The sequence below is a fragment of the Rhinolophus ferrumequinum genome, chromosome 6, assembly GCF_004115265.2.
Source record: "Rhinolophus ferrumequinum isolate MPI-CBG mRhiFer1 chromosome 6, mRhiFer1_v1.p, whole genome shotgun sequence".
NCBI lineage: Eukaryota > Metazoa > Chordata > Mammalia > Chiroptera > Rhinolophidae > Rhinolophus > Rhinolophus ferrumequinum.
Genome location: NC_046289.1, coordinates 64,684,551 through 64,705,422, shown reverse-complemented (window position 1 = coordinate 64,705,422; position 20,872 = coordinate 64,684,551). Strand labels below are relative to the sequence as shown.

At 55.4% G+C, this 20,872-nt stretch overlaps 1 protein-coding gene across 1 annotated transcript; it reads right to left on the bottom strand.

Annotated features, from left to right (window-relative positions):
* Nucleotides 1-593: 593 nt before the first annotated feature.
* On the bottom strand, nt 594-7,870 carry CCDC9B (coiled-coil domain containing 9B). The gene is given in 13 exon segments (XM_033109682.1): nt 594-2,783; nt 2,867-2,921; nt 3,499-3,598; nt 3,692-3,745; nt 4,316-4,374; nt 4,660-4,859; nt 5,508-5,633; nt 5,731-5,886; nt 6,463-6,570; nt 6,854-6,967; nt 7,729-7,784; nt 7,787-7,846; nt 7,849-7,870. Coding segments are annotated over 13 exon segments (1,632 nt in total). The 3' UTR covers nt 594-2,261.
* Between the last annotated feature and the right edge of the window lie 13,002 nt (nt 7,871-20,872).

The following is a 20,872-nucleotide window of genomic DNA, read 5'->3' as shown; positions in this document are numbered from 1 at the left end:
AGCTACACCGTTGGCAGTATTGGGGGTTGGAAGCAGTTTGTGAATCCTAGAATTCAATTCTTGATCACAGTTATTTCTGAGACATATGCATTCAAGGGCTCTGCCTGAACCTGCTCTACCCCAGCTCCATCCTTTGGGAGCCTTGGGTTCCAGGGCCAGAGCCAAGCTCCAAAGCCGTAGGAGTGTGGCTAGAAGGCAAAAGGAAAGCTTGAGCTGGGACTCTTTCACCCTTTGCCTATTCGTGTCTCACAGGGGCTTCCTCCCATGCACATAGGAATGTTCTCAAGCCTTCCCAAAATCCCTCTTAGCAACCCCACTCCCACACCTTTCACCTGTTTCCACCTCATCCCATTCCCACCCAGCTTTCTCAGTCTCTTCTACAGGAAGTTGGTGCCACCACTCACTGGCCTATCAAGCATCTTCCCAGGTGCCTCAGCTTCCCAGCCAGCTCTGAAGCCAGGAAATTCCCACGCACAGGGGCAGCACAGCCCCCTCCCCCACATGCCAGCAACCGGCTGAGGAGTCTAGAGACTATCTTTGCCCTCCCCTCCACCCCCCCGACCCCCCCACCCCCCCCACCCCCCGTCCTCCCTACTTGCCAGTCCACACCCTTATTACTCAAAGTGTGGTTATCAGCAGCATAGGCGGCACCGGGAGATGCATTAGACATGCAAACTCCCAGGCCCACCCAAGACCTACTACATTCAAATCTGCATTACTCTGCACCTTCATATGTGAGAAGCATTGCTCTAAATAATCTGATTCCCTCCTCATGCTTCCTGAATAGAAGGGCAGAGAATGAACAAGAGCCAGTGAGGAAGGCCAGGCTGCAGCCCCATGGTGACGGCCTCACTTTGCCAGTGGAGAAATCCTGGGGATGATCTGGACGATCCCTAGAGAACCTAGGGGTGCTGGTGAGATCTGGGACCTGCAGCAGAGAGGAACAACCGTGACAGGACCAGAGAGGAGGGGAGCAGAGGGGACCAAGCAAGAGGAGATCCAGGCAAGAGGTTGGGGGCAAAGGGTACACATGATGAGAAAGGGAGGGGTCCTGCCTTTGCGAGCAGAGGCGGGATGGCTCCCTTTGGGCTCCTACCACCATCGCCAGCCTCTGTCGGGCACCTACAGCCAAAAACAGTTTGCTGTGCAGCCTGGATCTGCCGGATGATTAGGTTTCTTCCCTCCCTCTTGCTGGCAAAGTCTCCATCGCCCACTGGCTACGTTGCTGGTGTTGTGTGCTCAGGAAATGTTTGTTGAATTGAGAGGAAGCCACAGCTTGTGCAGAGTCTGGATAATTCACCAGACGTGGGCCTCAGGGGAGGGGCAGTAATGGAGACTTAAGTAGGAAAGACAAGTCCTAATGTCATACTTAGCTGGAGTCGCCGTTTGTCCTCTCTGAGTCCTTGCTTTTGCCTGACCATGGTGTAGGAGGTGGTGGGGGCAGGAAGTAGGAGATGGCAGGAAATGACCCTGGGCTGCAGGGCTGCGCCCTGACCCCTATTCAGGGTACACGCATGTCTGATCTGAGTGTAGGGGAGGGGGTTCCTGGTGGTAAGCTCCCCGCCACCCCCCATGCTGTGAGGAGAGGAGACTGTCCACTTCCCGCCCAACCTCACCCCATTACAGAGAGGAAGACTTTCCGGGAATCCTCCCTTTTGCAAAGGAGACTTGAGCTCTGCTCTTCCATCCCCAGTGCAGCCCCTGCCGGCTGTGAGCTGCCTTTCTCTGGGCCTCAGCCTCCTCTTCTAGAAAGGCAGGAGGCTTCTAACTAATTGGTGAGATTGCCCTGCTCTGGCCACCCTTTGAGCCACCTGGGTGCAAGGCAGAGGCGTGGGAAAGGGCCCGGGCCTGGGCTGGCTGTGCCAGCTGCTGAGGCCGCCTGCACCTGAGATGCTGGCAGCTGGCCCCTGGAGAGGGAGGCCAGGCCATCCAAGTGCTAAGTGCTTCTAGCCTTGCTCTTTCCCCCTGAGGGGAAGTTTGTGACCTAGGCAGCCATGGGCCCAGGACAGGGCTCACCAGCCTCAGAGACCAGTTGTGGCACAGGAATACACCAGGGGCTGTACCCGCTGGTGAAAACACACGTGCACAGGGATATGCACGGGAGGTGCAGGGAAGGACAGCTCTCTGCCCTCAAGTGTCACTGTGCCAGAGTTTGCCAAACTGCTCAGCCAGACTGTTTGCTACCAGCAAGCAGACGCCCACCATAAAGAAGGCTCTTGACTGTGTCCTCCCTCCACCTGTCCCCAGCCTGCTCCCCCTGCTCAGCGTCTCCCTGTGGGGCCAGGGCACCCTGTCCTGCTCCTCACACCTCCTGTGCCCCTTGCCCTGTGGCCGGTTCCTCTGGGGGGCCTGCTTCGCGGTGCCAGGCCTTGCTGGGGCCCAGCCTTGCCAGACCTGTCTTCTCTGGGCTCTAGGGGCCCTGCTCCTCTTAGTGGCTCAGAGCAAGTCTGGACTTCTGGCTCAGCCTGGGGATTGTTCCACCCCAAGGGCTGCTCCGAGCCATCCGGCCAGGACACAGGGCTGTCCTGGGCCCCAGGCCCTGGACTGAGAACACACACGCTCTTCTCAGGCCCAGGGCCGCTGGGGCCTCCTAGAGAGAGGTCAAGGGGAACCAAGTCCATGTTTTGCAGAGAGCCAGGGACCGAACTGGCTGTTGAAGCTCCTGAACCCGCTTGTGGCCCCTCTGGGGTTGCCGGGGCACTCGGGGGTCTGCCCTGCTCCATCCTGCTCTGCGTCTGTGCATGTTCCTTCCCATTCAGAGTCTTGCTGGTGCTTTGACGTCCCTGAAACAAGACATTGGCCCTGCTGGCCGGCAAATCCAGGGCTCATGTCCCTCGCAAGGCCCACCCTCTGTCCAGGCACCCACCTCCTGGTTCTCTACCTCCTGCTTGTCTTCCTTTGTCCTGCAGCTGTCTTCCCACCTGCAGAAACACAGCACAGGGCGGGCCCTCCCCACTTCATATCCCCTGCACCACAGCCAGTGGCCCATGTTCCCCCGGGAGAAGCAAGAGCCCCAGGTCTCGGGAGCCTCAGAGCCAGAGTGAGGCTCCAGGATGCTTCCCTTCCAGCCCACCTTGCTCCCCAAATCCAACCGTCTCCTCTAAACACCACCCTCCTCAGCCCCATCCCAGGTCCCCGGCTGCTGTCTATGGCCCTGCCTGTCCCACCGTGAGTTCTGTGGGGACTCCAGGCATGTCCCTGCCTGTGCTGCCTGGGAAAGGCGCCTGACTTCCCCGGGGACGTAACTGCTGTAATTATTGCCAGCTCCCTGGGCACCAGGCTCTTGCTGCTGCTGCTTTTGCTGATGGCCTCTCCCCAGATCTCATTAACTTGCCACTAGGCAGCCATCAGCCAGGAGGCAGAGGCTCCCCAGTCCCCCAGGGGGTGGGGCTGGGGGTGGGGGAGGCAGAGCAGGCACCTGACCTCCCAGGGGCAAGGCAGACCAGGAAATCAGGAACCCAGGTGCCTCCCTTGATTTTGCCCCCTGCCACCTATTACCTGCGGGCTCTGCCAGTCAGCCGTTCTGTCCCCCGGGCTTTGCTGCGTGTGGCTGGTGTCACCAAGGGTCGGCTAGGTTGCCCACCCCGAATAGTACCACCTGCAAGAAATGGTCCACAAATCAAGGAGAGAAGATGGCCTTAGCAGCCCTGCTCCTGCGCCAACTCATGGGGCTCCTCCTCTCCTAACTCACCTTTGCCATCAGGCGGCAATGGTGGGGGCTGTGGCTTCCGGGGGCTCCTGGGACCTAAGTGGGACAAAGGAAATGGGGAAAGGATGGGGTGACGGAGGATCCAAAGCAGGAACACCAGTGCTTCCAGGACCAGGACGCTCGCTGTTGGTCCTTCCCTTGTTCCAGGTGCAGGTTTTCTGGCTCCCAGAAAGAGCCCTGACCTGGAGAGCTGGGTCCCTGTGCTTGCTTTGCCGCTCCTCGCTAAGTGTCTAGCCAGCCTCTGCAGCCCCAGCTTCCCATGTGTAAAAACTGTTACAGGAGCGCAGCTCTGTGAATTCTGGGGGCCATTAATTCACAGAGCTGTTCCTATCACAGTCCAGGGGCAGAGAAAATGGGACTTTCACCCGTAAGCAACCATAGTCTTCCTCATGAGCCATCTCCCCAGACCTGGGGTCAGAACCCCAGGCAGGAGCTGTGGGTTTGTAGGGAGGACATGGGCAAGGGAGAGGAAGGAAGATGTTCTTCCATGCTTCCTTCCAGCTCTGAAAATACATCGTAAACCAAGCAACAGAGAAAGGAGGAAGAGGGGGACAAAGGGTGTAAAAAGCCATGGAGGGGAACAGGCTGGGGCAGGTGTTGGCTCACCCCTGGTGCTACCCGCCCTGCCCTGGCCCTCTTCCCGAGGCTTGCCGAGGTCCTGTAGCCTGTGGAGACAGAGACGGGGGGGTCAGGCTGCTGGTGCAGGGAGGACAGAGGCTGCAGCAAGACTCATCCCGACACCCCCTCTCCCAAACCCAGCTCCAGAACTGAGGGCAGCAGGGAGATGGTGGGCCCAAGATAGACAGGAGACCCAATGCCCACACAGAGCCCGGACCCAAAAGCCGCAGGGTGGCGAGGGTCCCACTAGCCCTCCAATAAGCACCCACAGTGAGCCCTCCCCAAGCCCACAAGCATGTCAGCCCAACAAGACACCCATCCCTGCCACCCACGTGGGCTTGGCCTTGTCCAGGTCCCACGGGCGGCGCCAGTCACCCTGTGCGTCTCTGTGCCGGGCGAGGCGGGCCAGGTCTATCTGTTCCCGCTCCTGCTTCCACTGGGCATAGTCCCAGCCCGCGTCCAGGGGCCCACACACTGGCCGGTGGGGAGCTGGGCCTGGGACCAGGCCTGCACTCCGCGCTTCCCAAGCACCCTGCCAGAAGAAGACACTCAGACTACAGGGTAGAACCAGAAAGAGCCATGAGCTTGGAATGGAAATCCAGAGTCTACTAACCCCTTCCTCTCTCAAGGTTTCGATGTTCCCATCTAGAAATTAGATACGTTCCATCTCTAATGTGCTGTTTGCCATAAGCACGGTTTTCAGCCACCTGCTAGCTGTGTCTTTGGGGCAAGTTACTTAACCTCTCAGTATATCATTTCCTCATCTGTAAAATGGGGATAATAATAGCACTTGTCCACAAGGTTGATGCAGGGGTGTGTGGCCAGACCCAGAATACAGTGACACCCAGTGGCTGTGAGCAAGAGCCAGGACTAGGGGCTGCTGCCACCTAGAGGTCATACCTGGCCCATGGCCAGTCCCCTGCACCCTCCTGGCCACACCCAAGGGGCCCCACCCACTGGCCATTAGAGGTCCAGGTAGAGTAAGGGGCTGGATCACACTCTCTCACTGCAAGCCCCACCTAAAATGAAGAGTGCCCCAATAAAAGAAGAAGGGGTGTGAATTCTTGCTGGTGCTGCCTGGGCATGTCCCCACAGATAGGGGACATATGTGACTCAGCTTCTCAGCCTCTACCAAATGGGGACCACCACATTCATGTCCCATCCCATCTTGAAGATGTACCTTCCGTGCAGAATCCATGTTGATGACCTTCTGCCTGGAGGGGCTCCGGCCCAAGCCCTCTCCAGATGACCCTTCTGCCCCCTGGTTCCTTGCTTTTGTGGGCTTCTCACTTACAATCCGCTTGGCCTAGGCGAGGTGAACATGGGCAGTACGCAGAGGAACTGCGTGGGGAAGAAGAGACTACCTGTCTGGTACCTGGGCTTCCGCCGCCCACCCTGCTTACCTCGGCTTTGTTTTCCATGGTCACCGCCAGCTCCACCCGCTCCTCCAGGCAGAAAGTACCAGTGAGGTCCTCTACCTCCTCATTCTCCAGTATCTCATTGGCTGCTCCAGGTCCAAGGGTGCTCCTTACCCAGTTCTGGCTGACCACCCGCTTCCCCTGCAGAATGAGGTGCTGTGCCCTCAGGCCATGTGGGCAGTCCTGGGCAGGAGCTGGGGGCTGGGTCCTTTGCATGCTTCCCCAGGCCGGGTTCCAGCCCTGGCCCTCCCTGGTATGCCCACAGAGGAGCTGACTACACAGGGCATTCACATGCCAGTGGCATTAGGTTATCCAGGGTCTGGGGCCACTCGGGCCCAAGATGCCACAGTGACTCGTCATCTCTGAGCTGGGAAATCCAGAGCACTTTGGACAGTGGGGCTTTGTCCCTCAGCCACTGTGCCTGGCATTCAGCCCCACTTCTCTGTCCCCCTGCAGCTTGGGGTTTAGGAGTAACCAGTGCTTTGGGGTATACGTACAGGGCTGTGGGACTAGAAAAGGGTATGAGGAGACTTCTATTTTGTAGCCTTTCAGCTGTGGCCCTTTGGGAACTGGGGGACACCAATGGCCTGGGCTGCATGAGGTTGAGAGCTGGAGGGTATGTAAGTGGGAGAAGCAGGGCAGGGGCAGTTGTCTTCCCCCGACACAGGCAGGACGTCCACCTCCTTGTCACCCCACCCTGTCTCCAGGGGCGCTCACCCCGGGAGCCTGGCTGATGGTGACTGTGAGGCCATCAGGTCTGAGGAGCTCTGGCGGGGTCACAGCCATGCCCCCCTGCTCTGCCTGCCGACGGTCTTCCTGGATCTCCTGTGGGAGGGCCCTGGGTCAGCACAGGCCACGGCCCCCCAGAGGCACAGAGACACAGACGCCAACAGGCCTACACAGAGAGACACCAGTGGGACACCAGGGGACAAAGGCACCCCATCACAGAGTCCCCAAGACCCTCACAGAGCCTCTGAGGTGGACCACACCCACCCTCACCCTGTACCCAGGCTGAGCCTGCAGGGAGAGGCCACCACACAGGGTCTGAGGGTCAGACAGGTAGTGCCCACCCAGTGGGTCGTCCTGGCCCCTGGCACAGCCTACTCACCTGGTACCTGCGTAGTAAGGCCTGGTTCTTCTTGCGAAGGGCAACTATCCTCCGGTCCAGCTCAGCATCCTTATCTTCCTGCTTGCTCCTCGGGGACTGGGCCCCGTGAGGCCCCTGCAGAGGGCAGGGGGCCTAAGACCCTGACTGCTGGGCCCATCCTGTACCAGTGCCCCAACTTTCCCACCCAACCAGATTCTTATCACCCAAGGAACAAACCCCAGACCGAAAGCAACAGTCACAAGAGAAGATGGCACATAGAAGGCCCCAAGCTCCCACTCCACTAGGCCTGTCTGCCTATCTCTCTGCCTCCCCAAGGGCTCAGGTCAGGGCCTCATACCCAGGCCCAAAGCTCCCAGCAGTGAGCTGCCCATCCCCCGGCTCTCCAGGGAGCTCCTCTACGAGCAGAGCCTGGAATGGGAGTTATAAATGGCTCTGGCAGCAGAACCTGCTGTGACTGGGAAGTTGCCAGGGGATTCAGGAGGTCGAGGAGGGAGCTGTTTGGCTCCCAGGCCCAGAAGCACAGTAAAAAGAGAGGCCCCGGGTCCTGAGCTCCCAGGTCCTGGACCCCACTCCTCAGGCCTGTGCCCAGCTTGTGGGAAAGAGCTGCTCCCAGGGGCCCAGCGTCTCCGGGCCATAAGCTGCTGGCGGTGGTGACAGAAGAGAGCCAGCTCGGCAGGCAGGCCCAGCTCCCTATCTGGCTGCAGGGTCTCTACTGTGATCAATGCCCCTGCCCACCCCCTCCGCCCACCCGCCTATGCACAGCCCTCTTCCTCCCGGGCCCAGCTGTCCCCAGATGCCCCCAGAGTATGCTTCCTGGTGTCCCAACCCTCTCCTAGCCCCAAGAAGCCCTTGACCAAGGGCAAGGTGCCACTCACAGCTGAGTGCATGGCAACAGCGAGCACAGAGAGAATTCCAGAGCAGCCCCGGGGAGCCAGAGCAGGAGGGACGCTGGAGCCGCCGGAGCCGGGCCTCTGTCGGCCTCTCCCTGCCGGTTCGCTGCTCAGCACACGAGATCATGTTGTGATTACAAAAGACTCCTCTGGGCTTCTAGCCAGGAACGCTGCGGCCACTGCCCCCACCCGTCCACTCTCAGAGGGCGAGGACCAAGGCACCGGCAGCCAGCTGGCCCTGCCCAACACCTCTCCCTGCCCTGCCCCAGCGTACCCAGACAGACTGACAGACCTCTCCCTGGCGGAGGACCTGGCTGCCCCAGGCCCTGCTTACCCCAAGGCCCTGTGCCTCAGCCTGGGTCTGCGTGCCGGCAGATGGGCAGACAACCTACGCCTGCGTCCCTCGCATTAGTAGAGAAAGGCCTACAGGACACAAAGGCCTACAGGACACTGCAGGCTCCCTGGTCTGTGGGCCACCACCTCAAACGAGCCGTCCCTCCCTCTCCTCACCAGCGCTGGTCTAAATAATTTGAAGGAATCAAGAAGGTCACCTGCCCTAGGCCACCAAATACTACCACATACCTAAAATAACACCATTAGTCATTCATTCCTTTGGGTTGGACTTTGTCTTCCCTGTATTTTAAAGTATAGCCACTCCTGCAAGGTTTAGCTGTTCGGATCTCCCCTTGGTGTGGGGTGCTGGGCCTTCCTGCAGTGCCCTTGCCACCACCGCTCACAGCTAACCACCAGCCTTCCCCCCTGGGCTCCTAACTCTGGGCCCTTCCTGACCCTGCTCTCTAGGGCTGGCCTTTTCAGCCTCTCTGACGCAGAGAAAGGAAGCAGGTATTCTTGGGAAAGTCTCTCCCCAAATCTTCCCTGTACAGCTAAGGCTGGTTTCTCTGCCCAGGGGAACAGCTTGCCTGGCAGTCCCACCCTGAGAACCTCTGGGACCTGGGGTTTGGGATGCTGGGAAGAAAGGTGGTGTCTGTATTAGGCGTGCCTGGGACCTGTTTCAGTAGTTACAGGGCCCCAATCTCTGGAACCTGAAGGGAGGGTCAGAGTTCCCTGCATTCCCCACATCCCTGATTGATCAGGCCTCAGTTTCCCTAATTCCATGCCATAAATTGTCCCCTTCTGTCTCCAGAGCAAAAAGCCCCATCGCCCTCTCTGTCCTCCCAGACCAGCCCCAGAAGTACAACCTCTGCGCCCCTTGAGCTACCCCTTCCTGCCTGTGCTCTCCTCGCCACCACATTTAGCCTCTTTCTTGGCCAGGCCTTCACTCCTGACCCCACACCCAATCTCCGCAGCCCCAGAGTTCCCATCCTGCTTGGAAAGGTCTCTGCGCTCTCTCTTCCTTTCCTGCCGGATGTTCCCACTGAGTCAGATGCATCTACTTTCCCAGCAACGTGACACACCCAGGCTCCTTGCCCTGGGCTTCTCCCTCACACACATACTTACTCCATCTTTCACCTTCTTCTTGTGCTGCCGCACACACTCTACTGAGTTCCAGCAAAGCCTCTGAAGGCTAGGGGCAGAGCCTTGGGGGTGGCAGTCAGGCTTCCCATCACCTGCCCACCCCGTGTTGTTAAAGCTGGGAGGCCAGAGCAGAGCACGAGCCTAGGAGGGAGAGATGCATCTAAGACCTAATGTTCTCTGTCATCTTTGGAGCCCAGGCTCCTAGATCAGGTCTGAGGAGGAGCGGTGTAGACGGAAGAGGCTGCAGGGGTGAGGCGAGGTCTGCCATCCCCCTACCTCCATTCATAGCCAAAGTGAGGGCTGGACAGCAACAGGGGAGCAGGAGGCACAGGTAGAAATCCAGCCATTACACGAGGAAGGTGACCCAGCTCTTCTGGAAGGCCTGCCAGGAGAGAACCCATTAACCTAGCAGAAAGGGCCTCCCAACCTATCATGCTGGAGGCCCATGTGCCCAGGAAAAACCAACAAACAGGCCCCCACAGTTGCCGTCCATGTGCTTCCCAAGTGTTACTCACACAATATGTCACACCTTGGAGCAGCCCCCACATTCTCCTATTTTCTCCAGCGTCTGTGGTTTGCTGGTCTGTTCTCCCCCTGGAGAGAGGCTCTCTGAGGGCAGAAATGGTGTGCCAAGTGCCTCCAGACCTCCAGCGCCTGGCACAATGCCCTTGCAAACTGCAGACCCTCCCACAGCGCTTGCAGAAGGAATACGTGATCGAATAACCCAGGTAATGAATCCTAGGCATAGCTGCGAGTATCCTGCGTATAGGCTGTAACTGCCTTTCTCTCACTCACAAGCACGCAGCCCTGAGAGGGGTGGTGGCTGTTAAAGGCCCCTAAGAGTGAACCCCCTTCCCTGTCTAGGGGAGGCGGGGAGGTAAGTAGCGTGATGTTCACTCTATGCAACCACGAGGGGGCAGCAGAGTTACAAGCCTGGTTGTGCGGGGCGGGGCGGGGGGAGGTGGGGGGGCAGTCCCTTTCTCCCTTCCTCCTCCCCCAGCTCCCCTCCTTCAAGTCTCCGTAATGTCCACCTCCCATCCCCATCAGACTAGAGAAGCTACGCAGTTGTAGAAGACTTATTTTATTGAAGAGGCCCAGGAGGGTAGCACCATCACCTGCCAAGGCTGCACACAGCCTGTTTACAGCACAGATGCGACCCCATAGATGCCTGCCTGCCCAGTACTCTGCCCCCGCACCAAACCCCCATACCAGCTGCCCCCATACTTCACCGGTCCAGGTCGCATCTCTTTTAGAACGTATTCTTGGTCTGTGGCGCACAGACCTGGAGCCAACTCTGAGAGCAAAATAGCTGCAAGTCTAGGGATTCTCACTGAGGAGGGAAGAGAAGGGCGGCCTGCAAGGGAGGAAAGACCCTCTGGACCACATGCTGAGACTGGGAGCACAGACCTGGCAGAGGCGCCACCCAGGCGGCCTGCACTACTCAGACCCCTTCACCGTTTCCAGAATGGCTGTCCCTGTGGATGGCTGATCATTCAGTGTAAGCATTCCAGCCTTTGTCCTTCCTCAACCTTGTCATAAGATGAGACAGAGTAGGATGGTGGATTCCAAATTAACTGTGTGACTTTAGGTAAATCCTTATGTCTCTGGTCCTCATCTGTAAAATGAGGTATATCTACTTCACGGACTCATTGGCACATGAAAGGAAATAACACGGTAACATCCAGAACAACATGTGACCCAGAATAAAGCTCACCTCAGGTAACCGTGATAGCCACCCTCTGAGTGCTACCGCCGCAGCATCCTGAGGCACCCCAAAAGCTGCCTCCTCCCAGCCTGCTGGGGCCTGAACACATTGAAGATTTCTAGGGTATGGGGAGCTTTTGTGCACTGGTGGGAGAGATCCTGGGGCACCCCCTCAGCATCCTCTCTTTGCCTTCCTTCATATTGTCCCCTGCCCAGCAAATCTTGCAAGGCCAGGCTTCTGCCCCACTCACTCCAAAGAGTCTTCCCTGCCTGCTCCCTTCCCCCGTCTCCCTGCCCCCTCTGAAGGCCCAGCTCTGGCTCCCATCTCTCTCCAGCCAGCCCTGGTGCTCCTGGAAGCAGCCCCTGTGCTTCACCTGCCTCTGTATCGCACCGGGCCTAGTTCCAGGCTTACGGTGCCCGGGAACCATTCTTGTTGGCTCGGGCTTAGCCCTTAGACTGTCTGGTGCCAGTCTCCAGCTCTGGGTGGCTGGACGAGTACTGAGGAAGAGGGTGGGCAAGGCTGGATTCCATGAGAGCCCAGCTACTACTAGGGAGGTGGCTCTCCAAATGGGAAGGGGCAAGAGGTTGGCTTAAAGCCGGTGTTCCTTTCCTGCGAACCCACTCCCCGACTCTTCCCCCTCTCCCCACGGCCATTCCTGGATCTAGAAACTGCTGTCCTAACTCCTACCTCCAAGAATATGTATAGGCCTCTCAGGTCAGGCCAGGCCTGGCCCTGGGTGGGAAGGACTCAGAGTACATGAGGTAGAGCCCAAGGCCAGAAACACCAGGCTCCAGTTGCCAGGGACAAAGTCTGGGCCCCGCCTCTCCCAAGAACACACATGCCAGAGCAGGGTAGGGCTGAAGCCCTGTGAGGCATCAGGAGGCAGAAGGAAGGCTGGTCTGAGGATCCACTACCCCTCCATTCTGCTTTCCAGGGCACACTCAAGCTTTTCAGCTCCAGGCCCAACAGTGGGAGGTGAACCCTGGTGTGGAACTGAACCCCTGAGGTCTCCCTCATTGGGGGCTCTCTTCTCCCTGGTGGCCAAAAAAGTGACTCAGGACCCGCCGCCACCTGCTCCTGACCCCCAGCCCAGAGCTGCCTATACCAGAGGCCAAGTGCTGCCCCTTTTAGGGTTTGCCCATGACAGCAGCAGCACCTACTGTGTGCTTCTCCTGGCTGAGGCAATGAAGGAACAAAGAAGTGAAGATCCAGGCTCCACTTCAGAGGCACTTGTCAATAACCAGGTCAAGTTAGCTGAGAGAGGCCGGGGCAGCATAGGGTTTAGGCCAACGGAGAAGGAGTTTTCTAGGAGATTAGCTTCAAGGGATGAGCAAGACTCAAGGAGGGGATGGTAGTAATGGAGCATTCCATGAATGCAGCATGGGAAGTGGCGTTGGCTCTTACCAGCAGGAGAACGTTAGGAAGGTACAGACCAGACCGAGGAGGCCACTGAAGGGCAGACCAGGGGTGGGGGTGTGTAAGGTGGTCCAGAGGGGTTTGCTGGAGGTTTTGCAGCAGGGGCAAAGGATTCCACAGTGTTTTAGGAAGCCGAAGCCAGACTGGTTCAGCCAGGGGAGACATGGGGGTGGGGGGAACAGCCCGCAAGTAGGAGACAGTGTCCATAACCTGGAGGGAGGGGTCTGGACCAGACAGAGTAGTGTGTGTGGGCGGGGGCAGGAAAGAGTGAGCAGGAGGCCTCAGAGCATGGCTGGGGGTGGACAGAGTGGAGAGGGAAGAGGCCAAGAGAGCACCAAGGACTCAGGCCTGGGTGTGCTCACAGATGTGGGGAGCAGGCCAGGCTTGCCTGCAGCTGCCCAGGGTGCTCCTTCCTCTGGGCAGGCAGAGAGGCGAGACAGGATCTCTCCTCCCTTGAAGCTCATTGCTGGGGCCTCTCAAGGGGCTGAGGTGTGGGTGGGGTTGCACCCTTGAGGAGTAGGGAAAGGTCCGGCCCACTTTTGAGGGGTAGAGAGAAGGACAAAGGCGAAGGGATTGGTAAGAGCTAACCAGTCCCTCTGAGAAGAGGGAAGGGCCTTTGGAATGGCCGGGAGTGGTATGTCCACTCTCTGGGTGGCGTGCCCCAGACTAGAAGCTTCAACGAAGGAGAGGGCAACCAGGGTGAGAGACAGCACACTGACATGCCTGGGACACCATAGTCCCCGCAGGGAAGAGGAAGTAACCTGGGGGTGGGGAGAGCGGTAGGATGACCACTGGTCCTGGTTTGCCTGGAACTGAGCCTGTTTCAGCACTGCAAGTCCTTAATCCAGAAGCCCCTTAGCCCGAGGCAAACCTGGACATCTGGTCACCTTAAAGGTAAGAAAGGTGTTGCAAGAGACTGGACAGGGAGGGAACCTCTCAGGAGCCACTCTGAGTGATACCAGAAGCCAGTAGGAATATCTCAGTGTGAGCAAGTGAAGGAATGAGAAGGCCAGGAAGTCACATAGGTCCTCAGTGCTAATCCTGGTCATACCAGCAATAACACCTTGCACCTAATCTGACATTGCCAAAGCTCTCACACATGTGATGCCATTTGATCTCGTCAAGCTTTGAAATCTGTGAACTAGCCAGGGAAGGTATTATTAGCTTCTCTTGGGCGATCAGGGTCAGTGATCTGCCCAGGAACCTGGGTGGAGGGCGGAGGCTCCCCAGTGCACCTGCCCCGAATCTCCAGTCCTGCAGCGTGCTCTCCAGCCCTTGCCCAGGGCCAGCCACCTTCACCCTCCTGCTGTGAGAAACCTGTCCACCAAACCCAGTAAAGCAGCTTGGCTGTCCTGCCTCCCTGCCAACCCCACAGGGCAGCCCAGGAGCCGGGGGCCCTTGCTGGCTCTGCTGACAGGGATTGGGGGTCACAGAGAAGGACATCCTACCTTCTGGCCTTCACTGTCACTCTACCCTCCTGAGACCGCCACCCACAGCCTGTTCTGCTACAAGAGACACCTGTCAGCCTTCCTCTCCCTGAGCCCAGCCCCTCCCCCCAGCAATGTCTTCTTTACTCCCCACAGCTCCTTTTATTTTCCACTCGGTGCATTTCTGGCAGGTAAGCACCACCTCTCTCAGCCAGGCAGTAAATCCAAGCACTTGGTAAGCATGTACCACCTGTAAGGCAGGGACCCCTGAGCTCAGACCCTGACCCCAGAGCCGGTGAAAACTGAGATCCTAAACCTCGAGCTCAGAGCAGTGAGCCCCCACCACCCTCCTCAGCCCTTCAGCCCTGCTTTCCCACGTGGGGGTCCATGTGACATGGGCTTATCTCCTTTCAGCTTCCTGCCACAGCAAGGGGTGGGGGTGGGGAGGTCATGTCGGCCTTCAGGGTTCCTGAAGGCGAAATGGAGGATTCCTGGAAGGGAGGTGGGGTGTGGAGGGCTAGCAAGGACAGGACTTGGGTGGATACAGGTCATGCCATCCACGCAGTGTAGGCTGAGGAGTGGGAGCAGTGCCTGGGTACACTCCCTGTGGACCTCCGTCCGCCTGGCCCTGGCTCCCAGAAGGCTCACAGCAAATGTGTGCCTGAGGCAGTAATCACTCCCCACCTAGGCGTGGATCAAAATTCTTTCCCCATAATGTTACCAAGGCAGGCGGGAATTTTTCAGGAGAGCATTCCTGAAAGGAGAGAAGATTGGTAAGGAGGAGAAGGGGCCCAGGCTCGAGACTCCTCTGGGACTAACTATACACTGTCTGGGTGACGTCAGGCAAGTTTCTTAACTTCTCTGAATCCTGGCCTTTTTTTATTTACAAAAGAAGAAACGATAACACCTATCTCCAAGAGGTAATATGAGGTAATTGATACTATAAAAGAACTTGACACACAAAAATATTTTTCTGCCCACCATGGAAATAAAGGAGAATCATTCTTTTTCCTTTTCTCAAATCATTTTCAGACGTGGTTATGTTACTTCTGTTTTTAGAGTCCTAATTAAGACCAAATTGACATATGATAGACTGCACAAATTGTGCATATTTGATAAGTTTTGCAGTATGTATACTCCATGAAACCATCACCACAATCATGATAATGAAAAATCCATCGAACCCAAAAGTGTCGTGGTCTCCTTTTCTAGCATCTCTTTTCACCCCTCCCCCTACCCATCATGCTATCAATTGGTTCACATTTTCTAGAATTTTACAAAATTCTAGAATCATATAGACAGAATTATACTATGTATAATTATACTATGTATTCTTTATGTATTGCTTCTTTCATTTGGCAGTTATTTTGAGATTCAATCGTGTTTTAGCGTATATCAATTGTTCTTCCTTTTTCCTGTTAAATAGTAGTCCATCAAATGCATATATCACAATTTGCTTATTCAATAGGCTATTGGCAGACATTCGAAAAGCTCCCAAGTTTTAGCTTTTCCAAACAAAGCTACTCTGAACATTCAGGTATAAACTTTGTAAGGATCTGTTTCCAGTTCTCTCAGATACGTTACTTTTTTTCTCTTTTTATTAAATTATTTTTCAATTACAGTTGACCTACAATATTATATTAGTTTCAGGTGTACAACATAGTAGTGAGACATTTATATACCTTACAGATTGATCACCCTGATAAGTCTAGTACCCATCTGGCAACAGGTATGTTACTTTTTAAGAATGAATTTAATGTTGTTCAGGTGCAGATAGTTCATCCGGGCTCTTTCCAGGAAAACCTGGAACAGCAGCTGTTTTAACGTCTTTGTTTTCTCTTGCATGCTTTCAATTTCACATGGTTCTTTTTCCCTTTGATTGAAACGGTGGCCTACCGAGCCTTTTGCCTGGCTGAGGGTAGGAGGTTCAGCTGGCCTCAGTTTTACCCAGCATTGTGAGCCCAAGGGCAGGCAGCATGAGCTCAGGTCAGCCAGAGAGCTGCGATATTGGAAGAGATCCTCCTCTTTCTTCCTTTTCCAGAAAAAAAAAAAAAAAATAACAATTTTAAAAAATTTGTAAGAGAAAAAAACATAAAACATAAACCACAGAAATGAAGGCCATTTTATGTTTATAACAATATTAAATGTATTATGTATAATAATATTATATTTCTATTATCACCCAGCAATAACTACACTCCAACCTTTCATTCATTCACCAGATATTTACCGGGGACCTGCAAAGTGCCAGGAGAACTGCTACGGGCCAGTCCCTGAGAATACAAGGGTGAGCATACAGTCTAGTGGGGGCAAGAGACATTGGAAGAAAGGAACAAGGGAGACAGGAGAGCTTATAACAGGGGCACCTGGTCTGCCTGCAGGGGACAAGTGGAGGCCAGCGTGGCCAGAGCACACAGAGCAAAGGCTTGTGGCCCACAGCCGAGGTCAAAGGGCTTAGTGGAGACCGGGCCACAGGGACTTGCAGAGTGCAAAGCCAGTTGGCAATCTGGACTTCAAAACCCCAGGCTCCCTTCCCATTGTCTGCATTCCATACTGAAAGTCCCCTTTTTAGACTTGTTTGATCTCCACTGACAGGCTGGCTCCTGGGCTGAGGCAGCGTATTTGAGAATTCAGGCCTGGGGCTTGGCGCCCAGGGCAAAGATTCCACCAGGTCCCTCCACTAGGGTCTTTATTTCCAACTCCACCCATGGAAGCAGGTGAGAATCCTATCTATTTTGTAGGCGTCAGCGGGTTAACTAAAGTGTGAAGCAGCTCGTGGCCGGGCATTCAGTAGCAGTTCCACAAATATCTAGAGGCAGCCCTGGCTGAACAGCGTTGCCAGGGTTTGGGACCCCTGCCTTGGTTCTGTGGCATCGTGTTACCAATCATGTAATGGGTTGTTCCCCACTCTCTCTCCGCCTGCTACACACACACTGCTTCCAGCTGTTCTTTGCTCAAAGATTAGTCCATCCCTGCCCTCATTCCCCCATACAGTCTGCCCATCATCCTCCCAGCTCACCTGACCCATCCCAGCCCCTCCCACCCTATATAAAGACACCTGAGGCCTATATATAAATATGCGTCAGTCTTCTGCCCCCTGCTCTGCACTCTCAGGTAAGGATCTGGCTCTGCTGGCTGTGGGCAGGGGGCAGAAGAGGCTGGCTGTCTGTGTGAGCGTGTGATAGGTCTGTGTGGTCACGGTCTCTCTGGGTATATGTGTATGTGCACTGAATTGGTACCCGCCCCGGGTCTCTTTGTGTGGGTTTATGCCTCTGTGCGTGTTGGTCTGTCTCTCTCACGAGTGCAGTGTGGGTCTGTGTGCTGTGTGTCTGTGGATCTGCACCTGTGTCTGCTCACCTGCCCTGTCCCTACTCCTAGCCGTGCCCCTGCATATCTGCTCGACTTATAATTGAATTGACAGCCTCTGCCACGCCAGACAGAGGGGTTTCCCTGAGGGTCGAAGGGATTGAATGACTAGTTCCCTTTCAGAGCCGCCAACTCCTGCCCCTCACACACCTTGGCTGGAATTGGGGAGACACTGCAAGGCCTGCCTTTTTTTGTTAAATTGAGGTTTCATTCACCTACTCGTGTAACGTATTAGTTTTAGATGTACAACAGTTTATATCTTCTGATCCCCTTCACCCATTTTGTCCTCCCCCTGTCCCCCTACGACCACCTCTGGCAACCAGTGATCTGTTCTGTGTCTGTGAGCTCAGGGTTTGGGTTTTTTTTTTTTTTAATTCCACATACAACTGAGATCAAACAGTATTTATCTTTCTCTGACTTATTTCACTTAGTATAATGTCCTCAGGGTCCATCCATGTTGTTGCGAATGACAAGACTTCCTTCTTTTTTATGGCTGAGTAATATTCCATTGTGTGTGTGTTTGTATATGTGTGGGGACGTCTGTGGGATGGAAGAAGGAAGAAAGAGGGAAGGAGAGTGGTGAAGTCAGGGGCAGTCAGCCAGCCATATCTGCTGCAGGCCAAGCATGTGTGTTTGTGTGAAGGTTGTGGTAGGGCTCCAAAATGAAAACAATCCCTTATATTTTGTACAACACTTTACAGTTTAAGTAAAACGGGCAGGTGCTTCTCCCATTGTGCACATGAGGCCCAGGGAAATTAGGGGTCATGCTCTCAGGGGGAGGCCAGGGAGGCATGGCGGGGTCTGGAGCTCAGAACTCAGCTCTTTGTAGCTGTGCCATTGGCTCCCTTCAAAAGGATCAAAAAACCATCCTGAACTTCAAGAAATATAAGTCTCATTAAATAGGCAAGGCTCCTCAGGACACCCAGGACCACTCAGACTGGCTGGTTACTGCAGAATGAGCCCACCGGATCTGCAGCGGGGCCGGCAGAGCAGGCAGGCCTGCCCAATCCACGCAGGCTTCCTTCAGGAAGGGAACACAGAGTCAAGCGAGAGAGATTTCCTAGTGGGAGGATAGATGAGCAAAGACTAAGAGAAGGGACCAAATGATCATAAGCAGGAGACAACAAACAGCTGAGGGTTCAGGCAGAGACTGGGCCGAGAAAAGTGGGATTGGGGGGAGGGCTGAATGGAGGGGGCCTGTCCGAACCATGGTTTGCCCCTGCAAAGTGACTCCCTCAGTGTCATGGAGTTTGGCTGAAGTTGGGAGGTCAGACAGCTGACAGGCTGGGGACAAGAACCCACACTTCCTAACTGGCCCCACCCCACCCTGGGGGACTCAGCAAGCTCTTGAGCAAACAGCAATGCGCATCTGAACTTTGCCTTAACTTTCAATATACATCTATCTATTGCTGAGTGAGTGAAGGAAGGAATGATGGTCCGGCAAGTGACCAAGTCTGAGGACCCTTGTTGGAGGTGGGGGTGGGCACAAAATCAGCACAGGGAAATTGTTTTCTCCCTGTAGAACCAAATGACCAAAGCTGCTGCTTTTTTTCCCTTTCTCTCCCACAGGTCAGAAGTTAGGAAAGACATGTCCCTTTTTCCTCCCCACTGCCATGTCCTCCAGACCTTTAGCTGTCTTCCTAGACCCTCAGGGAGCAGCCACAACTTCCCCCAAAGGAAGAGTAGGGAGCAGGCTCAGGCATCAGCCCAAAGTACTCATCCGCCCCCTGCCGGCTTTAGCCTTCTCCTGTACTCCTCTCCTGTTTTCCCATCTGTCTCTCTCCTTTCCACACATCCCTCCCTGCCTCAGCAGCCCATCCTCTCTCCTGCTGCTTCCCCGCCTGTTCCATCTTCTCTGCCTTCCTGGCTACCCACACAGCCTCCCTGGATGGCTGGCTTGCTCCCAAAACCCAACCACACTACAGGGCCCCAGTGACCTGCCTCTGCCAGAGAAGGGAGGCTGCCTGTTCTCCTCCCTGTTCCCCACTCCCTCCATTGGCTACCACCGGCAGACCCAGGTTCTAGGTCTGGAAGTGGCCCCACCACAAAAAGAATCACAGAAGGAGAAGCAAGGAGGGTGGGAAGTGGCTGTTTCCAGGCATTACTGAGCCTGGATGGGGCCGGGGCTGCTCTAACATGGTCTTGAGAGCAGCCCTAGCCCTGGAGCCCACCGCAGCCCCCTCCAAGCCTTTACCAGGCCCTAGGAGGCAGAAGCAGACTAGGCAGTTATCCCACCACTACAGTAAGGGCACAGCCCCTACCTGCTCGCTCAGAGCCCCAGGCAAGGTGATGCCTCTCTCCTCTTCCCCAGGCCTGTGGCAAGAGGCAAAGAAACTCCTTTGGCCTTGGGGCCTCAGGATTGGTTCCAGCCAAAATGGAAGGTTAAACCACACTCTTTCTAGGCCTCTTCTGTCTGAGGCAGTAAAGCCTTGATTTTACTTTCTGTTCTTCCTGGTTTCTTGAGTCTGGCACCTATTTAGGAACAGGCAGGGGCTCACACATGCTCCCATTATCCTGTACACACAACCACGCACAAGCACACATATGCGTGTATCTGTGTGTACAACAGGCATGTATATGCACCTACCCATGCACATGTACAAAGACACAGCGATTTGTATATAAATTAGCACACACCCTTGTACCTACACACATGCATGCACTACCTACATAGAGAACACGCACACCCTCGCCTTGCCACCTCCTACCTTTGGTCTCCTCATTCTTCTTCCTCCCCACTACTCCTTCTTGGCTCCTACGTCTTCCCTGACCCTGCCTCCTGTCTGTCTTCCTTGAGTCTGGCCTTCAGTGAGCTCCTCTGTAGTCTTCCCAGCCTCACCCTCACTTCTAAGTACAGTCGGCCTGCAGTTCCTAGCACGGCAAACCTCTAGTCACTGTGCAAGGGTTTCTGGGTGATGGAAGGGAGGAGATGAGATAATTCTGCTTCTTAGTTACAGATAAAATAAACTGAGGTCTGGGGAGTGGGAGTCATATCTCAGCTCAAGGAATGGAGACCAGTGAATCTAGATTCCTCCCATTTTGTCCGCTCAGTGCTCTGGCTGCATCAAAGCAGAAGGCCCAGAGCAAGGAGCTGTCACTGCTCTTCCCTCCTCCCAGCCCTCTCCCACGATCCCCTACTAGTGCCCAGGAATCCCGAGTCCTCTACAGTAGGGGTAGGAGGAAGGGAGAAGAAAAGGGGGAGTTGATTTGGGGTAAGATTGGCACTGATCTCTGACTCGAACATTGTTCATTTGGCTTTCCACAGGAGCACTGATATGGTAGTGGGCAAGGCCAAGGTCCTGGGCACTGCCTGGGGGAAGCCACTCTCCAGGGCACTCTTCTAGGGGGAGCCACACTCCAGGGCCCCGTGAGCCATCCCCTGGTCCACATCACTGAGGAAGTAGAAGAAACAGGACACAAGAATGGGGAGCCTGAGAGGGTTGCCATGCTGACCTGACATGGGGCCTGAACTAGAATCTTCTCTTCTTAATAACCGCCTCCTAAAGGCCTGTCTTCCTTCATATCCAGCCTGGCACTCAGGGGACCCAGTGGTCTCTGAGATCCCTAGTTGTAAGAATGGGGCACCCAGGCAGGCATTCTTAGAAGCTTGGCTTGGTGGTCCTAATAGCATGTGGTTATATAAAGCCACCCCTCCTTTCCTTTTCACTTCTGCTACCGCCCATCAAAGGGCCTTAAGTGTGGCCTCCTCACCTCTACCCCGTCATATATACCCAGACCT